Genomic DNA, 21,182 nt, shown 5'->3' on the forward strand with positions numbered 1-21,182 from the left:
AACTTCCATACTGTTCTCCACAGTGGCTGTGTCAGTTTACATTCCCACCAACAGTGCAAGAGGGTTCCCTTTTCTCCACATCCTCTCCAGCATTTGTTGTCTGTAGATTTTCTGATGATGCCCATTCTAACTGGTGTGAGGTGATACCTCATTGTAGTTTTGATTTTCATTTCTCTAATAATTAGTGATGTTGAGCAGCTTTTCATGTGCTTCTTGGCCATCTGTATGTCTTCTTTGGAGAGATGTCTATTTAGGTCTTCTGCCCATTTTTGGATTGGGGTGTTTGGTTTTTTTAATATTGAGCTGCATGAACTGTTTATATATCTTGGAGATTAATCCTTTGTCCGTTGATTCGTTTGCAAATATTTTCTCCCATTCTGAGGGTTGTCTTTTCGCCTTGTTTATGGTTTCCTTTGCTGTGCAAAAGCTTTGAAATTTCATTAGGTCCCATTTGTTTATTTTTATTTCCATTACTCTAGGAGGTGGATCAAAAAAGGTCTTGCTATGCGTTATGTCAAGAGTGTTCTTCCTCTAAGAGTTTTATAGTGTCTGGTCTTACATGTAGGTCTCTAATGCATTTTGAGTTTATTTTTGTGTATGGTGTTAGGGAGTGTTCTAATTTCATTCTTTTACATGTAACTTTCCAGTTTTCCCAGCACCACTTATTGAAGAGACTGTCTTTTCTCCATTGTATATGCTTGCCTCCTTTGTCATAGATTAATTGACCATAGGTGCGTGGGCTTATCTCTGGGCTTTCTATCTTGTTCCATTGATCTATATTTCTGTTTTTGTGCCAGTACCATACTGTCTTGATTACTGTGTAGTATACCCTGAAGTCAGGGAGCCTGATTCCTCCAGCTCCATTTTTTTTTCTCAAGATAGCTTTGGCTATTCGAGGCCTTTTGTGTCTCCATACAAATTTTAAGATTTTTTTGTTCTAGTTCTGTAAAAAAATGCCATTGGTAATTTGATAGGGATTACATTGAACCTGTAGATTGCTTTGGGTAGTATAGTCATTTTCACAATATTGATTCTTCCAATCCAAGAACATAGTATATCTCTTTATCTGTTGGTATCATCTTTAATTTCTTTCATCAGTATCATAGTTTTCTGTGTACAGGTCTTTTGTCTCCCTAGGTAGGTTTATTCCTAGGTATTTTATTCTTTTTGTGGCAGTGGTAAATGGGAGTGTTTCCTTAATTTCTCTTTCAGATTTTTCATCATTAGTGTATAGGAATGGAAGAGATTTCTGTGCATTTATTTTGTATCCCACAACTTTACCCAATTCATTGATTAGCTCTAGTAGTTTTCTGGTGGCATCTTTACGATTCTCTGTGTATAGTATCATGTCACCTGCAAACAGTGACAGTTTTACTTCTTCTTTTCCAATTTGTATTCCTTTTATTTCTTTTTCTTCTCTGATTGCCGTGGCTAGGACTTCCAAAACTATGTTGAATAATAGTGGTGAGAGTGGACATCCTTGTCTCATTCCTGATCTTAGAGGAAATGCTTTCAGTTTTTCACCATTGAGAATGATGTTTGCTGTAGGTTTGTCATATATGGCCTTTATTATGTTGAGGTAGGTTCCCTCTGTGCCCACTTTCTGGAGAGTTTTTGTCATAAATGGGTGTTGAATTTTGTCAAAAGCTTTTTCTGCGTCTATTGAGATGATCATATGGTTTTTCTTTCCTCAATTTGTTAATATGGTGTATCACATTGATTGATTTGCGTATACTGAAGAATCCTTGCATCCCTGGGATAAATCCCACTTGATCATGGTGTATGATCCTTTTAATGTGCTGTTGGATTCTGTTTGCTCGTATTTTGTTGAGGATTTTTGCATCTATATTCATCAGTGATATTTGTCTGTAATTTTCTTATTTGTAGTATCTTTGTCTGGTTTTGGTATCAGGGTGATGGTGGCCTCATAGAATGAGCTTGGGAGTGTTCCTTCCTCTGCAATTTTTTGGAAGAGTTTGAGAAGGATGGGTGTTAGCTCTTCTCTAAATGTTTGATAGAACTCACCTGTGAAGCCATCTGGTCCTGGACTTTTGTTTGTTGAAAGATTTTTAATCACAGTTTCAATTTCATTACTTGTGATTGGTCTGTTCATATTTTCTGTTTCGTCCTGGTTCAGTCTTGGAAGGTTATACCTTTCTAAGAATTTGTGCATTTCTTCCAGGTTGTCCATTTTATTGGCATAGAGTTGCTTGTAGTAGTCTCTTAGGATGCTTTGTATTTCTGTGGTGTCTGTTGTAACTTCTCCATTTTCATTTCTAATTTTATTGATTTGAGTCCTTCATGAGTCTGGCTAATGGTTTGTTAATTTTGTTTATCTTCTCAAAGAACCAGCATTTAGTTTTATTGATCTTTGCTGTTGTTTTCTTTGTTTCTATTGCATCTATTTCTGCTCTGATCTTTATGATTTCTTTCCATCTGCTAACTTTGGGTTTTGTTTCTTCTTCTTCCTCTAGTTCCTTTAGGTGTAAGGTTAGATTTTTTATTTGAGATTTTTCTTGTTTCTTGAGGTAGGCTTGTATAGCTATAAACTTCCCTCTTAAACTGCTTTTGCTGCATCCCATAGGTTTTGGATCGTTGTGTTTTCATTGTCATTTGCCTCTAGGTATTTTTTGATTACCTCTTTGATTTCTTCAGTGATCCCTTGGTTATTTAGTAACATATTGTTTAGCCTCCATGTGTTTGTGTTTTTTACGGTTTTTTTTCCCCCTGTAATTGATTTCTAATCTCATAGCATTGTGGTCAGAAAAGATGCTTGGTATGATTTCAGTTTTCTTAAATTTACTGAGGCTTGATTTGTGACCCAAGATGGGATCTATCCTGGAGCATGTTTTGTGTGCACTTGAGAAAAAAGTGTAATCTGCTGTTTTTGGATGGAATGTCCTATAAATATCAATTAAATCTATCTGGTCTGTTGTGTCATTTAATGCTTGTGTTTCCTTATTTATTTTCATTTTGGATGATCTGTCCATTGGTGTAAGTGAGGTGTAAAAGTCACCCACTATTATTGTGTTACTGTCGATTTCCTCTTTTATAGCTCTTAGCAGTTGCGTTATGTATTGAGGTGCTCCTATGTTGGATGCATATTTATTTATAATAGTTATATCTTCTTCTTGGATTGATTCCTTGATCATTATGTAGTGTCCTTCCTTGTCTCTTTTAACTTTCTTTATTTTAAAGTCTATTTTATCTGATATGAGTATTGCTACTCCAGCTTTCTTTTGATTTCCATTTGCATGGTATATCTCTTTCCATCCCCTCACATTCAGTCCGTATGTGTCCGTAGGTCTGAAGTGGGTCTCTTGTAGACAGCATATATATGGGTCTTGTTTTTGTATCCATTCAGCAAGCTTGTGTCTGTTGGTTGGAGCATTTAATCCATTCACGTTTAAGGTAATTATCGATATGTATGTTCCTATGACCATTTTCTTAATTGTTTTGGGTTGTTTTTGTAGGTCTTTTTCTTCTGTTGTGTTTCCCACTTAGAGAAATTCCTTTAGCATTTGCGTAGAGCTGGTTTGGTGGTGCTGAATTCTCTTAGCTTTTGCTTGTCTGTAAAGCTTTTGATTTCTCCATCAAATCTGAATGAGATCCTTGCCGGGTAGAGTAATGTTGGTTGTAGGTTCTTCCCTTTCATCACTTTAAGTATATCATGCCACTCCCTTCTGGCTTGTAGAGTTTCTGCTGAGAAATCAGCTGTTAACCTTATGGGAGTTCCCTTGTATGTTATTTGTCATTTTTCCCTTGCTGCTTTCAATAACTTTTCTTTGTCTTTAATTTTTGCCAGTTTGATTACTATGTGTCTCGGCGTGTTTCTCCTTGGGTTTATCCTGTATGGGACTCTCTGTGCTTCCTGGACTTGGGTAGCTATTTCCTTTCCCATGTTAGGGAAGTTTTCGACTTTAACCTCTTGAAATATTTTCTCTGGTCCTTTCTCTCTCTCTTTTCCTTCCGGGACCCCTATAATGCGAATGTTGTTTCCCTTAATGTTGTCCCTGAAGTCTCTTAGGCTGTCTTAATTTCTTTTCATTCTTCTTCCTTTATTCTGTTCCACAGCCGTGAGTTCCACCATTCTGACTTCCAGGTTACTTATCCATTCTTGTGTGCCTCAGTTATTCTGCTATTGATTCCTTCTAGTGTATTTTTCATTTCAGTTATTGTATTGTTCATCCGTTTGTTCTTTAATTCTTGTAGATGTTTGTTAAACATTTCCTGCATCTTCTCGATCTTTGCTTCCATTCTTTTTCCGAGGTCCTGGATCATCTTCACTATCATTATTCTGAATTCTTTTTCTGGAAGGTTGCCTATCTCCAGTTCATTTAATTGTTTTTCTGGGATTTTATCTTGTTCCTTCATCTGGTACATAGCACCCTGCCTTTTCATCTTGTCTCTCTTTCTGTGAATGTGATTTTTGTTCCACTGGCTGCAGGATTGTAGTTCTTCTTGCTTCTGCTCTCTGCCCTCTGGTGGATGAGGCTATCTAAGAGGGTTGTGCAAGTTTCCTGATGGGAGGGACTGGTGGTGGGTAGAGCTGGCTGTTGCTCTGGTGGGCAGAGCTCAGTAAAACTTTAATCCGCTTGTCTGCTGATGGGTGGGGCTGGGTCCCCTCCCTGTTGGTTGTTTGGCCTGAGGTGACCCAACACTGGAGCCTACTCGGGCTGTTTTGTGGGGCTAATGGCAGACTCTGCCAGGGCTCACACCAAGGAGTACTTCCCAGAACTTCTGCTGCCACTGTCCTTGTCCTCACGGTGTGGCAAAGCCACCCCCTGCCTCTGCAGGGGACCGTCCAACACTAGCAGGTAGGTCTGGTTCAGTCTCCTATGGGGTCACTGCTCTTTCCCCTGGGTCCCGATGCACACACTACTTTGTGTGTGCCCTCCAAGAGTGGAGTCTCTGTTTCCCCCAGTCCTGTTGAAGTCCTGCAATCAATTCCCACTAGGCTTCAAAGTCTGATTCTCTAGGAATTCCTCCTCCTGTTGCTGGACCCCCAGGTTGGGAAGCCTGACGTGGGGCTCAGAACCTTCACTCCAGTGGGTGGACTTCTGTGATATAAGTGTTCTCCTGTTTGTGAGTCACCCACCGAGCAGTTATGGGATTTGATTTTATTGTGATTGCGCCCCTCCTACTGTCTCACTGTGGCTTCTCCTTTGTCTTTGGAGGTGGGGTATCTTTTTTGGTGAGTTCCAGTGTCTTCCTCTGTACTGTTGTTTTCTGACCACAGTGGAATTAGGTTAGAAATCAGTGACAGATATATCTCTGTAAAATCCCCAGGTATTTGGAAACTGAATAACACAGTTCTAAATAACCTATGGATAAAAGTAGAGAAAAGGGAAACTATTTTGAACTGAATAAAAATGTATACACAATTTTTCAAAATTTGTGGGAATCTGGTGAAACAGTACTGGGGAAAATTTATGGTACTAAAAATGCTTAATGTAAAAAAGAGAAGAGGTCTCAAATCAGTGATATCAGCCCTTATGTTAAGAAACTAGAAAAATAAAAGCAAATTAAACCCAAAGTAAGCAGAATAAAAGAAATAAAAAAGATCATAGCAGAAAATAGAAAAACTATAGGGAAAATCAATAACAGCCAAAGCTGATCTTTGAGATTAATAAAATTGATAAAGTGCTAGCCAGCCTAATCAGGAAAAAAATAAGAGAGAGAGAAGACACAGGTTATCAGTATTAGGAGTGAGAGTTGTTATATCACTACAATTCTCTACAGAGTTTGAAAGAATAATACAGGAACATTTTTAACAACTTTGTGCCATAAATATGTTATCCTAGGTACCTGGAAAAATTCCTTGAAAGACTCAACCCAAACTACCAAATCTCACTAAACAGGAACAAACAACCTGAATAATTCTGTTTTTTAAAATGAACAGTAACTAAAATACATTTTCACAAAGCAAACTCCAGTCCCAGATGGCTTCACTGGTAAATTCTACTGTACATTTAAGGAAGAAATAATCTCAATTCTACAGAAGCTCTTCCAGAAAATAAAAGAAAAGGAATTATTATTATTATCTCATTCTCTGAGGTCATCCTTATCCTGATATCAAAATCAGAGAAAGCAATTAGGAAGGAAAAAAAAAAAGCTGACAACCAATAACTTTCACGCATAAAGATGTAAAAATTCTTAATAAAATTTTAGCAAGTCAAGTCCAACAATATTTAAAAAGGAATAATACATTATGCCCATGTGGGGTTTATCTTAGGAATGCAAGGATGGTTTACCATTCAAAAATCATCCAGTGTAATTCATCATATTATAGATTAAGACAGGAAAACCATGTATTTATTTCAATAGATGAAGACAAAATGCTGCATCCACTTCTGTTAGAAACTTTCAGTAAAGTAGGAATAGAAGAGAACTTTCTCTACCTGATTAAGGATATTTATGAGAAACTGATACCTTACATCATACTTAATGGTGAAAAACTGAGGGCTTTTCTCCTAATATAAGGAACCAGGCATGGTGTTTTTTAGAAATCACTTCTATTCAACACTGCATTGGAGGTTCTAGCCAGTTCAGTAAGACAAGAAAGAGAAATAAATGGCATCCAAATTAGAAAGAAAGAAAATGTCATTATTCACTGGTGACATGATTATCTATGTAGAAAATCCTATGGAGTCTATAAAAACAGTACTGGAACTAGTAAGTTGAGCTTAGCAAGGTTGAAGGATATAAATCAATATACAAAAATTAATTGTGTTACTAGCAATATATAGTTGGAAACTGAAAAACAGTAATAGCATCAAAAAATATGAAATACTTAGTGTATATTCGATAGAGCTGTAAGAACTTTACACTGGAAACTCCAAAACATCACTGAGAGAAATTTTAAAAGACCTAAGTAAGTGGAGAGATAGACTGTGTTCATAGATCAGAAAACTCGATATGGTTAAGACACCATGACTCCTCAAAATAACGTGTGGATTCCAATGCCAATGAAAATCTCAACAGACTTTCTTTTTTCCTTCAGGTAATGTCAAACTTATCCTAAAGTTTATAAACAGGTTATTCTAACTTGTTCAGAAATTATAAGGAAAATAAAAAAGACCTATAATATATAAATAAGTCACAAAAAGTTGGAAGACTTAACACTATCTGGTTTCATGACTTATTACTATAATGCTATATCAGGCAAGATAGTGCGTGTGGTATTGATATATAGATGACATATATATCAATGAAAAATAGTCCAGAAATAGTCCTACACGTATATGTTTAATTGGGTTTTGAGCAAGGCATTTTAGGGGGAAGAGGTCATCTTTCTAAAAAGGTGTTGGAACAACTGGATATCCATATGCAAAGAAATGAACTCAACTCTTACCTCCTACAATATACAAAAACAATTTTTGTTCAAGACCTGAATTTGAAAGCTGAAACCATAAAACTTCTGAAAGAAAACATAAGAGAAGATCTTAGGGACTGATTTTGGTAAAATTTCTTAATACAGCACAATAAACAAAAAAGAAAAAAACTTAGGCTTCATCAAAATTAAAAAGTTTTGCTTTTTAAAATATACTTAAGAAAATGAAGAGGCAAACCATAGACTTGGAAAGACTTTGTAAAACATATAAACAAGCGATTTGTGTCTAGAAAAATAATAACTAGAAAAGAAACCAAGCTGTTACCACTCAGTAATAAGACATACAACCTAATTAAAAATGGGCAAAATATTTGAACACACACTTCATCAAAGAAAATGTATGGATGACAAATAAGCATATTCAGTGATACTCATCATCACTGGTCTTTAGTGAAATGCAAATTAAAACCATAGTGAGAGCATAACACACCCACTAACATGACTAAAATGAAAAAATTTTAGAAATTAAAAACTAGTTTTCAGCTAGGATGTGGAAGAACTGGAACTCCTTATATGTTGCTAGTGGGAATGTTAAAAAGGTACCACTTTGGAAGATGATTTGGCAAATTCTTAACAAGTTAAACATGCACCTACCATACAATCCAGCCAATTCCACTTGTAGGTGAAATGAAAATGTCTGTCCACGTATGAATACTCATAGCCTTATTCGTAGTGGTACAAAATGGGAAACACCCTTTTTCATAAGGAAGTGTTTGTTCTTTCTCTCCTCCTCTTCAAGCATTTTTATATGTAAAGCCTTTTTCTCACCATAATGTGTTTAACGTCTAATCTTTTCTTTTGCCACCACGGAAGATACCAGCTTTATCCTACCCTTCTTAGTGCAGCAGATGGGAGTTGGGAGGGCTGGATTCTAGTCCTGGTTCTTGATGCTTTGTGCTGACCACCTGCCTTCCTGAGACCTCAGGGTTCTTACCTGCTGATTAAAGGGATTAAACGATACATATTCACTCATGTATATTTTTGAGCACCTGCCATGTGCCAGGCACTCTTTTAGGTACTGGCAACATGATGAAGAAAATAGGCTGTAGTACTTGCTCTCACTGGAACCAGTATTCATTAACCTGTAATGTGCCAGGCACTGTCGTAGGTTTTGGGAAGACAGGCCACTGTGTCTTAATCTCCAGGAATTTATGAATTAATAGGAAAGAGAGACCAAACTAAGTAAACAGACAAAACTATAATTGTAAAAAATGTTATGAAGGGAAGAATGTGAGAGAAGACCCCTGTTTTAGTAGGGCTGTCAGGGGAGGCCTCTTTGTGGAGGTGACAGTTGAGCTGAGATCTAAAGAGAGAAAGAGAAAAGGGGCTCCTGTTCGCCTCTGTCATTGTCTCTCCTCTCAGAAATCTAGACCGAACGTAAGGCAGTGATTTGGTGTCTTGACTGTAGACATCTCTAAGTGAAAATAGTTTCGTTGAGCTATCTGTTCTGTAGTTCAGCCCTTTCTTCAGGGGTCTTCACTGTCTAGTTCAGGGGATATAAATGGCAATAAATTAAATTAAATTCTCCTTTCCGATGTTTAGTCAATACTTCTTTGGCCCAGAATTCATAAGTAAGTGAGAAACAAAAGATAAAATGAGGGTCTGTGCTCTGCTAAGCCTAAGACAGACATTTCAGATGGGGGTCAGGCAGGCAAATTTGGACTTCAGACAGGTTTCCTTTGGCCTACAGTATTTTCAAGTCAGAAAAATTCACCTGATCCCCCAGACTTTAGCGCAACAGATTAGAATGTATGGGCTGCAGCCCCCTTTAACGGGATGCTTGCTCATACCTCACAGTCCCCTCCTGTTTGCCCAGCCTCATTTACTCCTGTCATCTGGTTGGCCTCCTGTGATTTTGTTTGTCAAAGAATCATCTCAACAGGTTTTTGTCTTGTGTTTAAACATGCCTGGGACTGGCCTGCTGTGAGTCTGATCTACTGGTGCAGCGGGCTGGGTGATTCTAATGTCGGCTGGTGAGACCATAGCCCTGGCTGTGAACATACTGGGTTGGCCAAAGAGTGCCTTTGGTTTTTAAGTAAAAATAAAAGACTCATTTTTCAGTTACACCAAGAAATTTATTGAACAACGTATTCACCATTTTGTTCCACTACCTTCTGCCATTTTTCAGGCAACTTCATGATTCCATCTTCCCAAAACTTTTTATCTTTTTGAGCAAAGAACTGTTCCTGGTGCCTTTTACAGTCTTCCAGGGAATTGACATTTTTTCCGTTAAGTGAATTTTATAAAGACTGAAATAAATGGAAATCTGAAGGTGCAGTGTCTGGGTGAGTACGGCGGATGAATCAGAACTTCCCAGCCAAGGTATAACAGTTTTTGCCTGGTCATCAAAGAAACTTGTAGTCTTGCATTATCCTGATGGAAGATTATGCATTTTCTGTTGACTAGTTCTGGATGCTTTTCGTCGAGTGCTGCTTTCAGTTGGTCTAGTTGGGAGCAGTACTTGTTGGAATTAATCGTTTGGTTTCGTGGAAGAAGCTCATAATAGAGGACTCCCTTCTAATCTTACCATATACGCAAAATCACCTTCTTTGGATGAAGACCAGCCTCTGGTGTGGTTGGTGGTGGTTCATCTCGCTTGCGCCAAGATCTCTTCCATTCCACATTATTGTACAGTATCCACTTTTCATCGCCCGTCACAATTTGTTTTAAAAACGGAACATTTTCATTACGTTTAAGTAGAGAATCACATGTGGAAATACGGTCAAGAAGGTTTTTTACGCTTAACTTATGTGGAACCCAAACATCAAAGCAATGAACAAAACCAAGCTGGTGCAAATGATTTTCAGCGCTTGATTTGGATATTTTGAGTACGTCGTCTATCTCCTGTGCGGTATAACATTGATTGTTCTCAGTTCATGTCTCGATTTGATCGCTGTCAACCTCAGCTGGTTTACCCGACCATGGAGCATCATCCAGCGAGAAATCTCCAGCACGAAACTCCGCAAACCACTTCTGACACGTTCGATCAGTCACAGCACCTTCTCCATACACCGCACAAGTCTTCTTTTTTGCGTTTCAGTTGCATTTTTACCTTTCTTGAAATAGTAAAGCATAATATGCTGAAAATGTTACTTCTTTTCTTCCATCTTCAGTATTAAAATGGTTACACAAAAATTCACCAATTTTGATATGTTTTTTAAAAAATGCACTCTGATATGACAGCTGTCACGATACAATCTAACAAAATTGTTTTGAATGAAGTTAAAGACAACTAAGTGCTACTAGAGCCATCTTACAGAAAAAACCAAAAGAACCTTTTGGCCAACTCAGTAGCTTTTTACGGGATTCACAGGGAGCATGTGCTCTCAAGAGTGGGGACTTGTCTTGGTAACTTCTTATTTACCCTGTATCTGGAATATTTGGTAGTAGGTAGTTTAAATGCATATAACATAAATGAATAAATTATATTTTAATGTTGGTATGTATTTGACCTTTAAAAGGTAAATGTACTTAAACAGTTTTCCTAGTTCAGATGTGTGGGATTTTTTAGAGTTTTCTTTGATAACACATTCCTGTGGTTTTAAGATCAAAATGTAAAAAGGAATAGAGTGAGAAGTCTCCTTGCCACTTCTTTTATTTTATTTTTTTTAATATTCAGCTATCCTACTTCCTTTTTCTTTTATTTATTTATTTATGGCTGTGTTGGGTGTTCGTTTCTGTGCGAGGGCTTTCTCTAGTTGCGGCAAGTGGGAGCCACTCTTCATCGTGGTGCGTGGGCCTCTCACTGTCGCTGCTTCTCTTGTTGCGGAGCACAGGCTCCAGACGCTCAGGCTCAGTAATTGTGGCTTACGGGCCTATTTGCTCCGCGGCATGTGGGATCTTCCCAGATCAGGGCTCAAACCCGTGTCCCCTGCATTGGCAGGCAGATTCTCAACCACTGCGCCACCAGGGAGACCCCTCTCCTTGCCACTTCTGCTCTCTATCTGACCAGTGCATCATGCTCCCTCCCATGAAAATATAAGCAAATGCAAACATATATTCTTATTTTTACCCCCTTTTACTTAAAAGGTGGCTTACTAAAAATAAGGCTCTGCCTTATGCCTCCTTTACTCTTGACATATCTTGAAGATCTTATCATATTAGTAGAGAGCTTCTTCCTCATCCTTTTTTGTTTTTTACAGTTGAAAAAATATGTTTAATTGTTTGGGCATATTATAGTTTATTTAGCAAGTACCCCCATTGAAGGATATTTGGATTTTTCCAGGCATTGCGAACAGTGCAACGGTTAGTACCTTTGTATGTATGGTCGTTTCATACACACACGCACAAGAGTGTGCAAAGTATATACCTCTATGGTAAATTCTCCAGGTGGAATTGCTAGGTCAAAAGGTATATGCATATGTAATTTTGATATATGTTACTTAATTGCCCTCTGTAGGGGTTGTGGTTTAATTATTATTTAAAACTAATTCTACTATTTGGGACACTGTTTAAAAATTGTTTTACTTTGTTTTGTTCTGTTTTCTTTGCTGAGTTAGAGTTGTTACATGATAGGTTGTCTGAAATTTGGTAAGAGTATTAAGATCGTTCTAGATCATTGGTTTCCACTACTAACCTAACCCCCTCAAGGGGTTCTCAGATTCATGTGCTAAATGAACATCAACTATATAATAATGTCTCCCACATACATACTGTATATTTCAAATGTATAAGACGCTATTGTATAATAAAATGCTAATTCATTTAATACTATGTCTATTTGAATATTTTATAATAAAAATAATCTTTCTCTTACAGATATCCCTTTGAGGACCAGCCTGCCACCACCATTCAGAAACTATAAATATGGTAACCAATTTTTCTTAGTCTTTTAAGATATATATTAGTATAATTTCACATTAGTTTTATATAGATGTGAATTTTAAATTTGATTTTCAAAAATGAATTTACTCTGTGTATATAAAAACCACTATGGAAGTTATTTAGAAATATAGGAATTCTAGTATATCATTAAATTGTAATTGTGTAGGGAAGTGTATGAATTGTATATTCCTCCTATTTGTGAGGAATAGCATGTTTGGCAAACTGTTTAAGATGAATTTCTTTGTCAGGTAATCAGAAAAGAAGAAATGATTAAAGACTAGGAATTATAAGAAGAGGTTTAACATTTTAGATGCCAGTAACTTGAGCATGTTACATAGTAATTTTATATGTTGCAATTATTGATTTTAAAATGTAGTAATAAGGCGAGAAGCTGGGTTTCATTATTTATTATAAAGATGGTACAGTTATTAACCTTCAGCATAGTGCCACTCACCAAACTTTGAATTTGAGACTTCACTTGAGAATTACAATGCACCTAATAAATATTTCTGTTAATTGGTGCAGACATTTTTAAAGCATAAATTTTTTATTACCCTAGATCATTTTTGGAGTGGTTTTTAATTCTGCTGCCATTTGGTAGAGCAACTTCTGACCTAAAATACTTTGAAATCACAATCTTCACCGTGTGTATGCATTTTAATATCCAGAGACTAATTGTGAGGTCACAAGGGGTAGTCAAGCAGAAGTTAAAGACACTGAGTGGAAAGTACTTTGATTTATTGGACTTAAAGAATTTACATACTAAATATTGAATAAGAGAAAGGAATAAAAAGCATGATTAATTAAATATGAAACTTCTCCACTTTCGTCTTTCATGGCTTTCAAAGTATCATGCCTTGAAATATAACCTTAAACTTGAATCAGCCTGCAGATGCCACTTAAAGTTAGCATAGCTACATATAGTTTCCCTTTTTGCCTGGTGTGGGTGTGTATTCAAACTTGTGTTCCATGTAAGTTATTTTAAAAGATCAGTTTTAGATCATGAAATCATCAAAATATCTGACTTAATCATCACGGTGGTAAATAATATATTCCTGTCATTTGTTTTGTGTTTTTATGTGATCCTATATTGTGTGCTATATGTTTTTTAAAATTAATTAATTACTTTATTTGGCTGCATCGGCTCTTTGTTGCAGTGCGCGGGCTTCTCTCTCGTGGCGTGCGGGCTCAGTAGGTGGGGCGCAGGCTGTAGAGCACATGGGCTTAGTTGACCCGCAGTATGTGGTATCTTAGTTCCCTGACCAGGGATCAAACCCGCGTCCCTTGCATTGGAAGGTGGATTCTTAACCACTGGACCACCAGGGAAGTCCCGGGTGCATATATGTTAGTGAGTGTAATCCTCTTCTTGTATTGAGCCTTTTATCATTATACAGTGTCCTTTCTTTCTTTATGGCCTTTGTTATAAAGTCTATTTTGTCTGATATAAGTATTTCCACCTCTGCTTTCTTGTCCTTTTCATTTGCCTGAAGTAGCTTTAAAAAATTTTTGTTTTATTTGTTTATTTATTTATTTATTATTATTTTTTTTTTGCGGTACCCGGGCCTCCCACTGCTGCGGCCCCTCCCGCTGCGGAGCACAGGCTCCGGACGCGCAGGCTCAGCGGCCATGGCTCACGGGCCCAGCCGCCCCGCGGCACGCGGGATCCCCCCGGACCGGGGCACGAACCCGCGCCCCCTGCATCGGCAGGCGGACCCTCAACCACTGCGCCACCAGGGAAGCCCTATTTGTTTATTTTTTAATTGAAGTATAGTTGATTGACAATGTTATGTTAATTTCTGCTGTGCAGCAGAGTGACTCAGTTATACATATATATACATTCTTTTTTATATTCTTTTCCATTATGGTTTATCCCAGTACATTGAATATAGTAGGACCTTGTTGCCCATCCATTCTATACGTAATAGTTTGCATCTACTAACTCCAAAACTCTCAGTCCATCCCTCCCCCACACTGCTCCCCCTTGGCAACCACAAGTCTGTTCTCTATGTCTGTGAGTCTGTTTCTGCTTTGTAGATAGGGTTCATTTGGGTCATATTTTAGATTCCACATATAAGTGATATCATATGGTATTTGTCTTTCTCTTTCTGACTTACTTAGTGTGATAATCTCTAGTTGCATCCATGTTGCTGCAAATGGCATTGTTTCGTTCTTTTTTATGGTTGAGTAGTATCCCATTGTATACATGTACCATGTCTTCTTTATCCATTCCTCTGTCAGTAGACATTTAGGTTGTTTCCATGTCTTGGCTATTGTGAATAGTGCTGCTATGAACATAGGGGTGAATGTATCTTTTTGAATTATAGTTTTGTCCGGATATATGCCCAGGAGTGGGATTGTTGGATCATACGGTAGTTCTATTTTTTAGTTTTTTGAGGAACCTCCGTACTGTTTTCCATAGTGGCTGCACCAACTTACATTGCCACCAACAGTGTAGGAGGGTTCCCCTTTCTTCACACCCTCTCCAGCATTTGTTATTTATAGACTTTAATGATGACCATTCTGACCGGTGTGAGGTGGTACTAGTTGTAGTTTTGATTTACATTTCTCTAATAATTAGTGATGTTGAGCATCTTTTCATGTGCCTATTGGCCATCTGTATGTCTTCTATGGAGAAATGTCTATTTAGGTCTTGCGCCCGTTTTTTTCACTGGGTTGTTTGTTTTTTATTGATGAGTTGTATGAGCTGTTTGTATATTTTGGAAATTAAGCCCTTGTTGGTTGCATCATTTGCAAATATTTTCTCCCATTCTGTAGATTGTCTTTTCATTTTGTTTCTGGTTTCCTTTGCTGTGCAAAAGCTTGTAAGTTTGATTAGGTCCCATTTGTTTATTTTTCTATTGCCTATTGCCTTGGGAGACTGACCTAAGAAAACATTGGTATGATTTATGTCAGAGAATGTTTTCTTCTAGGAGTTTTATGGTGTATTGTCTTATGTTTAAGTCTTTAAGCCATTTTGAGTTTATTTTTGTACATGGTGTGAGGGTGTGTTCTAACTTCATTGACTTACATGCAGCTATCCAACTTTCCCAGCGCCACTTGCTGAAGAGACTTTTTCCCATTTTGTATTCTTGCCTACTTTGTCAATGATTAATTGACTGTAGGTGTGTGGGTTTATTTCTTGGCTCTCTATTTTGTTCCATTGATCCATATGTCTGTTTCTGTACCAGTATCACACCGTTTTGATTACTGTAGCTTTGTAGTATTGTCTGAAGTCTAGAAGGGTTATGCCTCCTGCTTTGTTCCTTTTCCTCAGGATTGCTTTGGCAGTTCTGGGTCTTTTATGGTTCCATGCATGAAATATCTTTTTCCATCCCCTCACTTTCAATCTATGTGTGTCCTTCACCCTAAAGTGGGTCCCTTGTAGGCAGCATACTGTAGGCTCTTGTTTTATTATCCAGCCTTTCACTCTATGTCGTTTGATTGGAGCATTTAGTCCATTGACATTTAAGGTAATTATCGATAGATGGGTATTTATTGCCATTTTAAACATTGTTTTCCAGTTGATTTTGTTTTTCTTCCTTGTTCCTTTTTCTTTTTGTTTTTCCATGGTAGTGGATAATGTACCTCTCATATTATTCTACCTTATTAACATTCTCTTGTCCTGTTATTTCTATACTACTCAGATGAATTGACAGGAAAAATGATACATTTATCTGTGAAGAAATTAGAGAACCGCCATGGCTTTGATAGATTTCAACTGACTGTCTTTATTTGGCTCTTTAACAATCTGCCACTTTGTGTTTGACAAGAAAGGCTGAAGTGTTACTTTCTCACCTGTCCTTGTCCTGCAGTATTGCTACACTCTATGGGATTGAACACACTGGGTGTTGGGGAGTGGAAAGGGCACAGACTCAGATTTCATTTTTGTTAGTTGCCATTTCTGTGCCCTTGGACAAAGGTCCAGTTCTCTCTGCCAGGCCACCAAGAGTCTGAGATTTCTCAGAGCCCTTCCTCCCATTTAATTGGCATCTACATCTATTACTGATTTACCCTGGCCAGACAGTGTGTTCATAAAGCACAGGGGATGTTGTTTTATTTCTAAATCCTTATCGTTTAGGCATGGTGCATGTGTGCAGTAAATGTTGATTGTTGTGCAGTGCGGGACTGCTAATCCTGTTTGTTTCTAAGGCTGTGTGAGATTAGATTAAACAATGCACGTGTGAACACATTACATACTCCACAAACATAAGATCTTGTTTTTATTTTTATGAGGTTGCTTTCCTCAAGGAATTTGCATTAAGGAAACAATATCCACAGAAATTGTTTCTGTTAATAATGAAGATTATTTTTTTAAGAGGGAAAAACAAGTGAAAGAGATGATTTAACAAAGAAAGAGACATTAATACAACATCTTTTGCTAGCTTGTCATTTCTCCTTTCTTACCTTCCTCCCAAGTCTTACCAATTTCTGTTGGAGAGAAAAATCCGGTGAAAATTTCTTAAATTTTCTTCACCACATTTCTTAAAAATGTGGCCTCCTTCTTGTGGGGTTCTAGAACCTATCAGAACAAAGATATTTCTAATTTAAAGACTTATTAGCAAAATATATAGAACATGATTAACATTTGGCAAGGTCAAACTACAGTTTTGCAAGTTGATTGCAAGGTCCTTTTGTTTAAAAAAAAAAACTACTGTTGGCTTCTTTAGTCTCCAGTAACAAACTGATATATATTTGCAGTGAGAAAAAAGAGTGTAATAGGTAACTCAGTATAATAGATAATTCACAAGTCACATTTGTTTATTTTCTTGTGTACATTGTAAGCTTATTTTTAGCAGTTGTGGCATATTTACATCCTAAGTGTGTGTATTTCACTTAGGTTAGATTTATTTTTATTTCTTAATAATACATATAGTCCAGGGAATAGGCCGACCTTATATTAAAAATTGCAATAGGTAATTGAAAGTTGACTATTTAAAATAATGGGTAATTCAGGGTGCTCGTTCTTAACTGAATAGGTACCCTGTTCTTCTGTATTATTAGAACATAGTTAAATCAAGGTTTGTTGTTTTTAAACAGATATTTTTTATTCAAACAGAAAGTCACAAAAATTATAATCATCCTCATCAGTTCACTCAGTCCCATGTAATTAATTTTTTTTTCATCTTGATCTTTTGTTAGCACTTTTATGAATTCATCAGTTTTCCATTAGAGTTCTGAAAATGCTTATTCATTCAGTTCAGCAGTATAGTCAGTTACCAGAAACCTGTACTTGTCAGAGTCTTTTCCATGAATTCCTTGAAGATGAAACCCTTTTATAGGAACATTTTTGAAAAAGCATCAGAGTACACCCAGAACTGTCTGTAAATGACAAAAGACTTAAAAATGACCACGGTTAAAGATTTGATGAAAGTTCATAATAATGGATTTGACAAAGAAATTTAGTTATTTCTGAGATATACATTTTAAAATAATAACTAGAATTATGACTTATAACATTATACAAGAACATATAAGATTTTTAGGAATTTCATGTAATGTCTGAAACATTCATATTAACATATTTCCATACAAATAACCCAAAGAAAGTTTAGTATTAATTGTTTTTGTTAATTTTTGAATTTTATTTTATTTATTTTTTTATACAGCAGGTTCTTATTAGTCATCAGCTTTATACACATCAGTGTATACATGTCAATCACAATCGCCCAATTCAGCACACCACCATCCCCACCCCCCCACCGCTTTCCCCCCTTGGTGTCCATACGTTTGTTCTCTACATCTGTATCTCAACTTCTACCCTGCAAACCGGTTCATCTGTACCAGTTTTCTAGGTTCCACATACATGCGTTAATATATGATATTTGTTTTACTCTTTCTGACTTACTTCACTCTGTATGACAGTCTCTAGGTCCATCCATGTCTCAACAAATGACCCAATTTCATTCCTTTTTATGGCTGAGTAATATTCCATTGTATATATGTACCACAACTTCTGTATCCATTCATCTGTCGATGGGCATTTAGGTTGCTTCCATGACCTGGCTATTGTAAATAGTGCTGCAATGAATATTGCGGTGCATGTGTCTTTTTGAATTATGGTTTTCTGTGTATATGCCCAGTAGTGGGATTGCTGGATCATACGGTAATTCTATTTTTAGTTTTGAAGGAACCTCCATACTGTTCTCCATAGTGGCTGTATCAATTTACATTCCCACCAACAGTACAAGAAGGTTCCCTTTTCTCCACACCCTCTTCAGCATTTGTTGTTTGTAGGTTTTCTGATGATGGCCGTTCTGACCGGTGTGAGGTGATACCTCATTGTAGTTTTGATTTTCATTTCTCTAATAATTAGTGATGTTGAGCAGCTTTTCATGTGCTTCTTGGCCATCTGTATGTCTTCTTTGGAGAAATGTCTACTTAGGTCTTCTGCCCATTTTCACATTGGGTTGTTTATTTCTTTAATATTGAGCTGCATGAGCTGTTTATATATTTGGGAGATTAATCCTTTGTCTGTTGAATCATATACAAATATTTTATCCCTTTCTGAGGGTTGTCTTTTCGTCTTATTTATGGTTTCCTTTGCTGTGCAAAAGCTTTGAAGTTTCATATGGTGCCATTTGTTTATTTTTGTTTTTATTTCCATTACTCTAGGAGGTGGATGAAAAAAGATCTTGCTGTGATTTCTGTCAAAGAGTGTTCTTCCTATGTTTTCCTCTAAGAGTTTTATAGAGTCCGGTCTAACATGTAGGTCTCAAATCCATTTTGAGTATATTTTTGTGTATGGTGTTATGGAGTGTTCTAATTTCATTCTTTTACCTGTAGCTGTCCAGTTATCCCAGCACCACTTATTGAAGAGACTGTCTTTTCTCCATTGTATATCCTTGCCTCCTTTGTCATAGATTACTTGACTATAGGTGCATGGGTTTATCTCTGGGCTTTCTATCTTGTTCCATTGAACTATGTTTCTGTTTTAGTGCCAGTACCATATTGTCTTGATTACTGTAGCTTTGTATTATAGTCTGAAGTCAGGGAGTCTGATTCCTCCCGCTCCGTTTTTTCCCCTCGTGACTGCTTTGGCTATTCGGGGTCTTTGGTGTCTCCATAGAAATTTTAAGATATTTTGTTCTAGTTCTGTAAAAAATGCCATTGGTAATTTGATAGGGATTGCATTGAACCTGTAAATTGCTTTGGGTAGTATAGTCATTTTCACAATATTGATTCTTCCAATCCAAGAACATGGTATATATCTCCATCTCTTGGTATCATCTTTAATTTCTTTCATCAGTGTCTTATAGTTTTCTGTATACAGTTCTTTTGTCTCCCTAGGTAGGTTTATTCCTAGGTATTTTATTCTTTTTGTAGCAGTGGTCAATGGGAGTGTTTCCTTAATTTCTCTTTCAGATTTTTCATCATTAGTGTATAGGAATGGAAGAGATTTCTGTGCATCTATTTTGTATCCTGCAACTTTACCAAATTCATTGATTAGCTCTAGTAGTTTTCTGGTGGCATCTTTACGATTCTCTGTGTATAGTATCATGTCACCTGCAAACAGTGACAGTTTTACTTCTTCTTTTCCAATTTGTATTCCTTTTATTTCTTTTTCTTCTCTGATTGCCGTGGCTAGGACTTCCAAAACTATGTTGAATAATAGTGGTGAGAGTGGACATCCTTGTCTCGTTCCCAATCTTAGAGGAAATGCTTTCAGTTTTTCACCATTGAGAATGATGTTTGCTGTAGGTTTGTCATATATTGCCTTTATTATGTTGAGGTAGGTTCCCTCTATGCCCACTTTCTGGAGAGTTTTTATCATAAATGGGTGTTGAATTTTGTCAAAAGCTTTTTCTGCATCTATTGAGATGATCATATGGTTTTTCTTTCCTCAATTTGTTAATATGGTGTATCACATTGATTGATTTGCGTATACTGAAGAATCCTTGCATCCCTGGGATAAATCCCACTTGATCATGGTGTATGATCCTTTTAATGTGCTGTTGGATTGTTTGCTCGTATTTTGTTGAGGATTTTTGCATCTATATTCATCAGTGATATTTGTCTGTAATTTTCTTTTTTTGTAGTATCTTTGTCTGGTTTTGGTATCAGGGTGATGGTGGCCTCATAGAATGAGTTTGGGAGTGTTCCTTCCTCTGCAATTTTTTGGAAGAGTTTGAGAAGGATGGGTGTTAGCTCTTCTCTAAATGTTTGATAGAATTCACCTGTGAAGCCATCTGGTCCTGGACTTTTGTTTGTTGAAAGATTTTTAATCACAGTTTCAATTTCATTACTTGTGATTGGTCTGTTCATATTTTCTGTTTCGTCCTGGTTCAGTCTTGGAAGGTTATACCTTTCTAAGAATTTGTGCATTTCTTCCAGGTTGTCCATTTTATTGGCATAGAGTTGCTTGTAGTAGTCTCTTAGGATGCTTTGTATTTCTGTGGTGTCTGTTGTAACTTCTCCATTTTCATTTCTAATTTTATTGATTTGAGTCCTTCATGAGTCTGGCTAATGGTTTGTTAATTTTGTTTATCTTCTCAAAGAACCAGCCTTCAGTTTTATTGATCTTTGCTATCGTTTTCTTTGTTTCTATTTCATTCATTTCTGCTCTGATCTTTATGATTTCTTTCCTTCTGCTAACTTTGGGTTTTGTTTTTTCTTCTCTCTCTAGTTCCTTTAGGTGTAAGGTTAGATTTTTTATTTGAGATTTTTCTTGTTTCTTGAGGTAGGCTTGTATAGCTATAAACTTCCCTCTTAAGACTGCTTTTGCTGCATCCCATAGGTTTAAGATCGTTGTGTTTTCATTGTCATTTGTCTCTAGCTGTTTTTTGATTTCCTCTTTGAATTCTTCAGTGATCCCTTGGTTATTTAGTAACGTATTGTTTAGCTTCCATGTGTTTGTGTTTTTTACGTTTTTTTCCCGTGTAATTGATTTCTAATGTCATAGCATTGTGGTCAGAAAAGATGCTTGATATGATTTCAGTTTTCTTAACTTTACTGAGGCTTGATTTGT

General features: G+C 36.8%; 1 protein-coding gene across 4 annotated transcripts in view; it reads left to right on the forward strand.

The window, feature by feature from the left end:
• Positions 1-21,182, forward strand: part of C7H2orf76 (chromosome 7 C2orf76 homolog) — an 86,532-nt gene that overhangs the window by 47,219 nt on the left and 18,131 nt on the right. For all 4 annotated transcript variants that reach the window (XM_033440380.2, XM_004276504.3, XM_033440377.2 and 1 more), the window contains one exon: positions 12,152-12,202. In XM_033440380.2, the coding sequence (XP_033296271.1) occupies positions 12,152-12,202 (51 nt within the window). The remainder of the gene's footprint in view (positions 1-12,151; positions 12,203-21,182) is intronic.

This window comes from Orcinus orca, chromosome 7, assembly GCF_937001465.1.
Source record: "Orcinus orca chromosome 7, mOrcOrc1.1, whole genome shotgun sequence".
NCBI classification, from domain to species: domain Eukaryota; kingdom Metazoa; phylum Chordata; class Mammalia; order Artiodactyla; family Delphinidae; genus Orcinus; species Orcinus orca.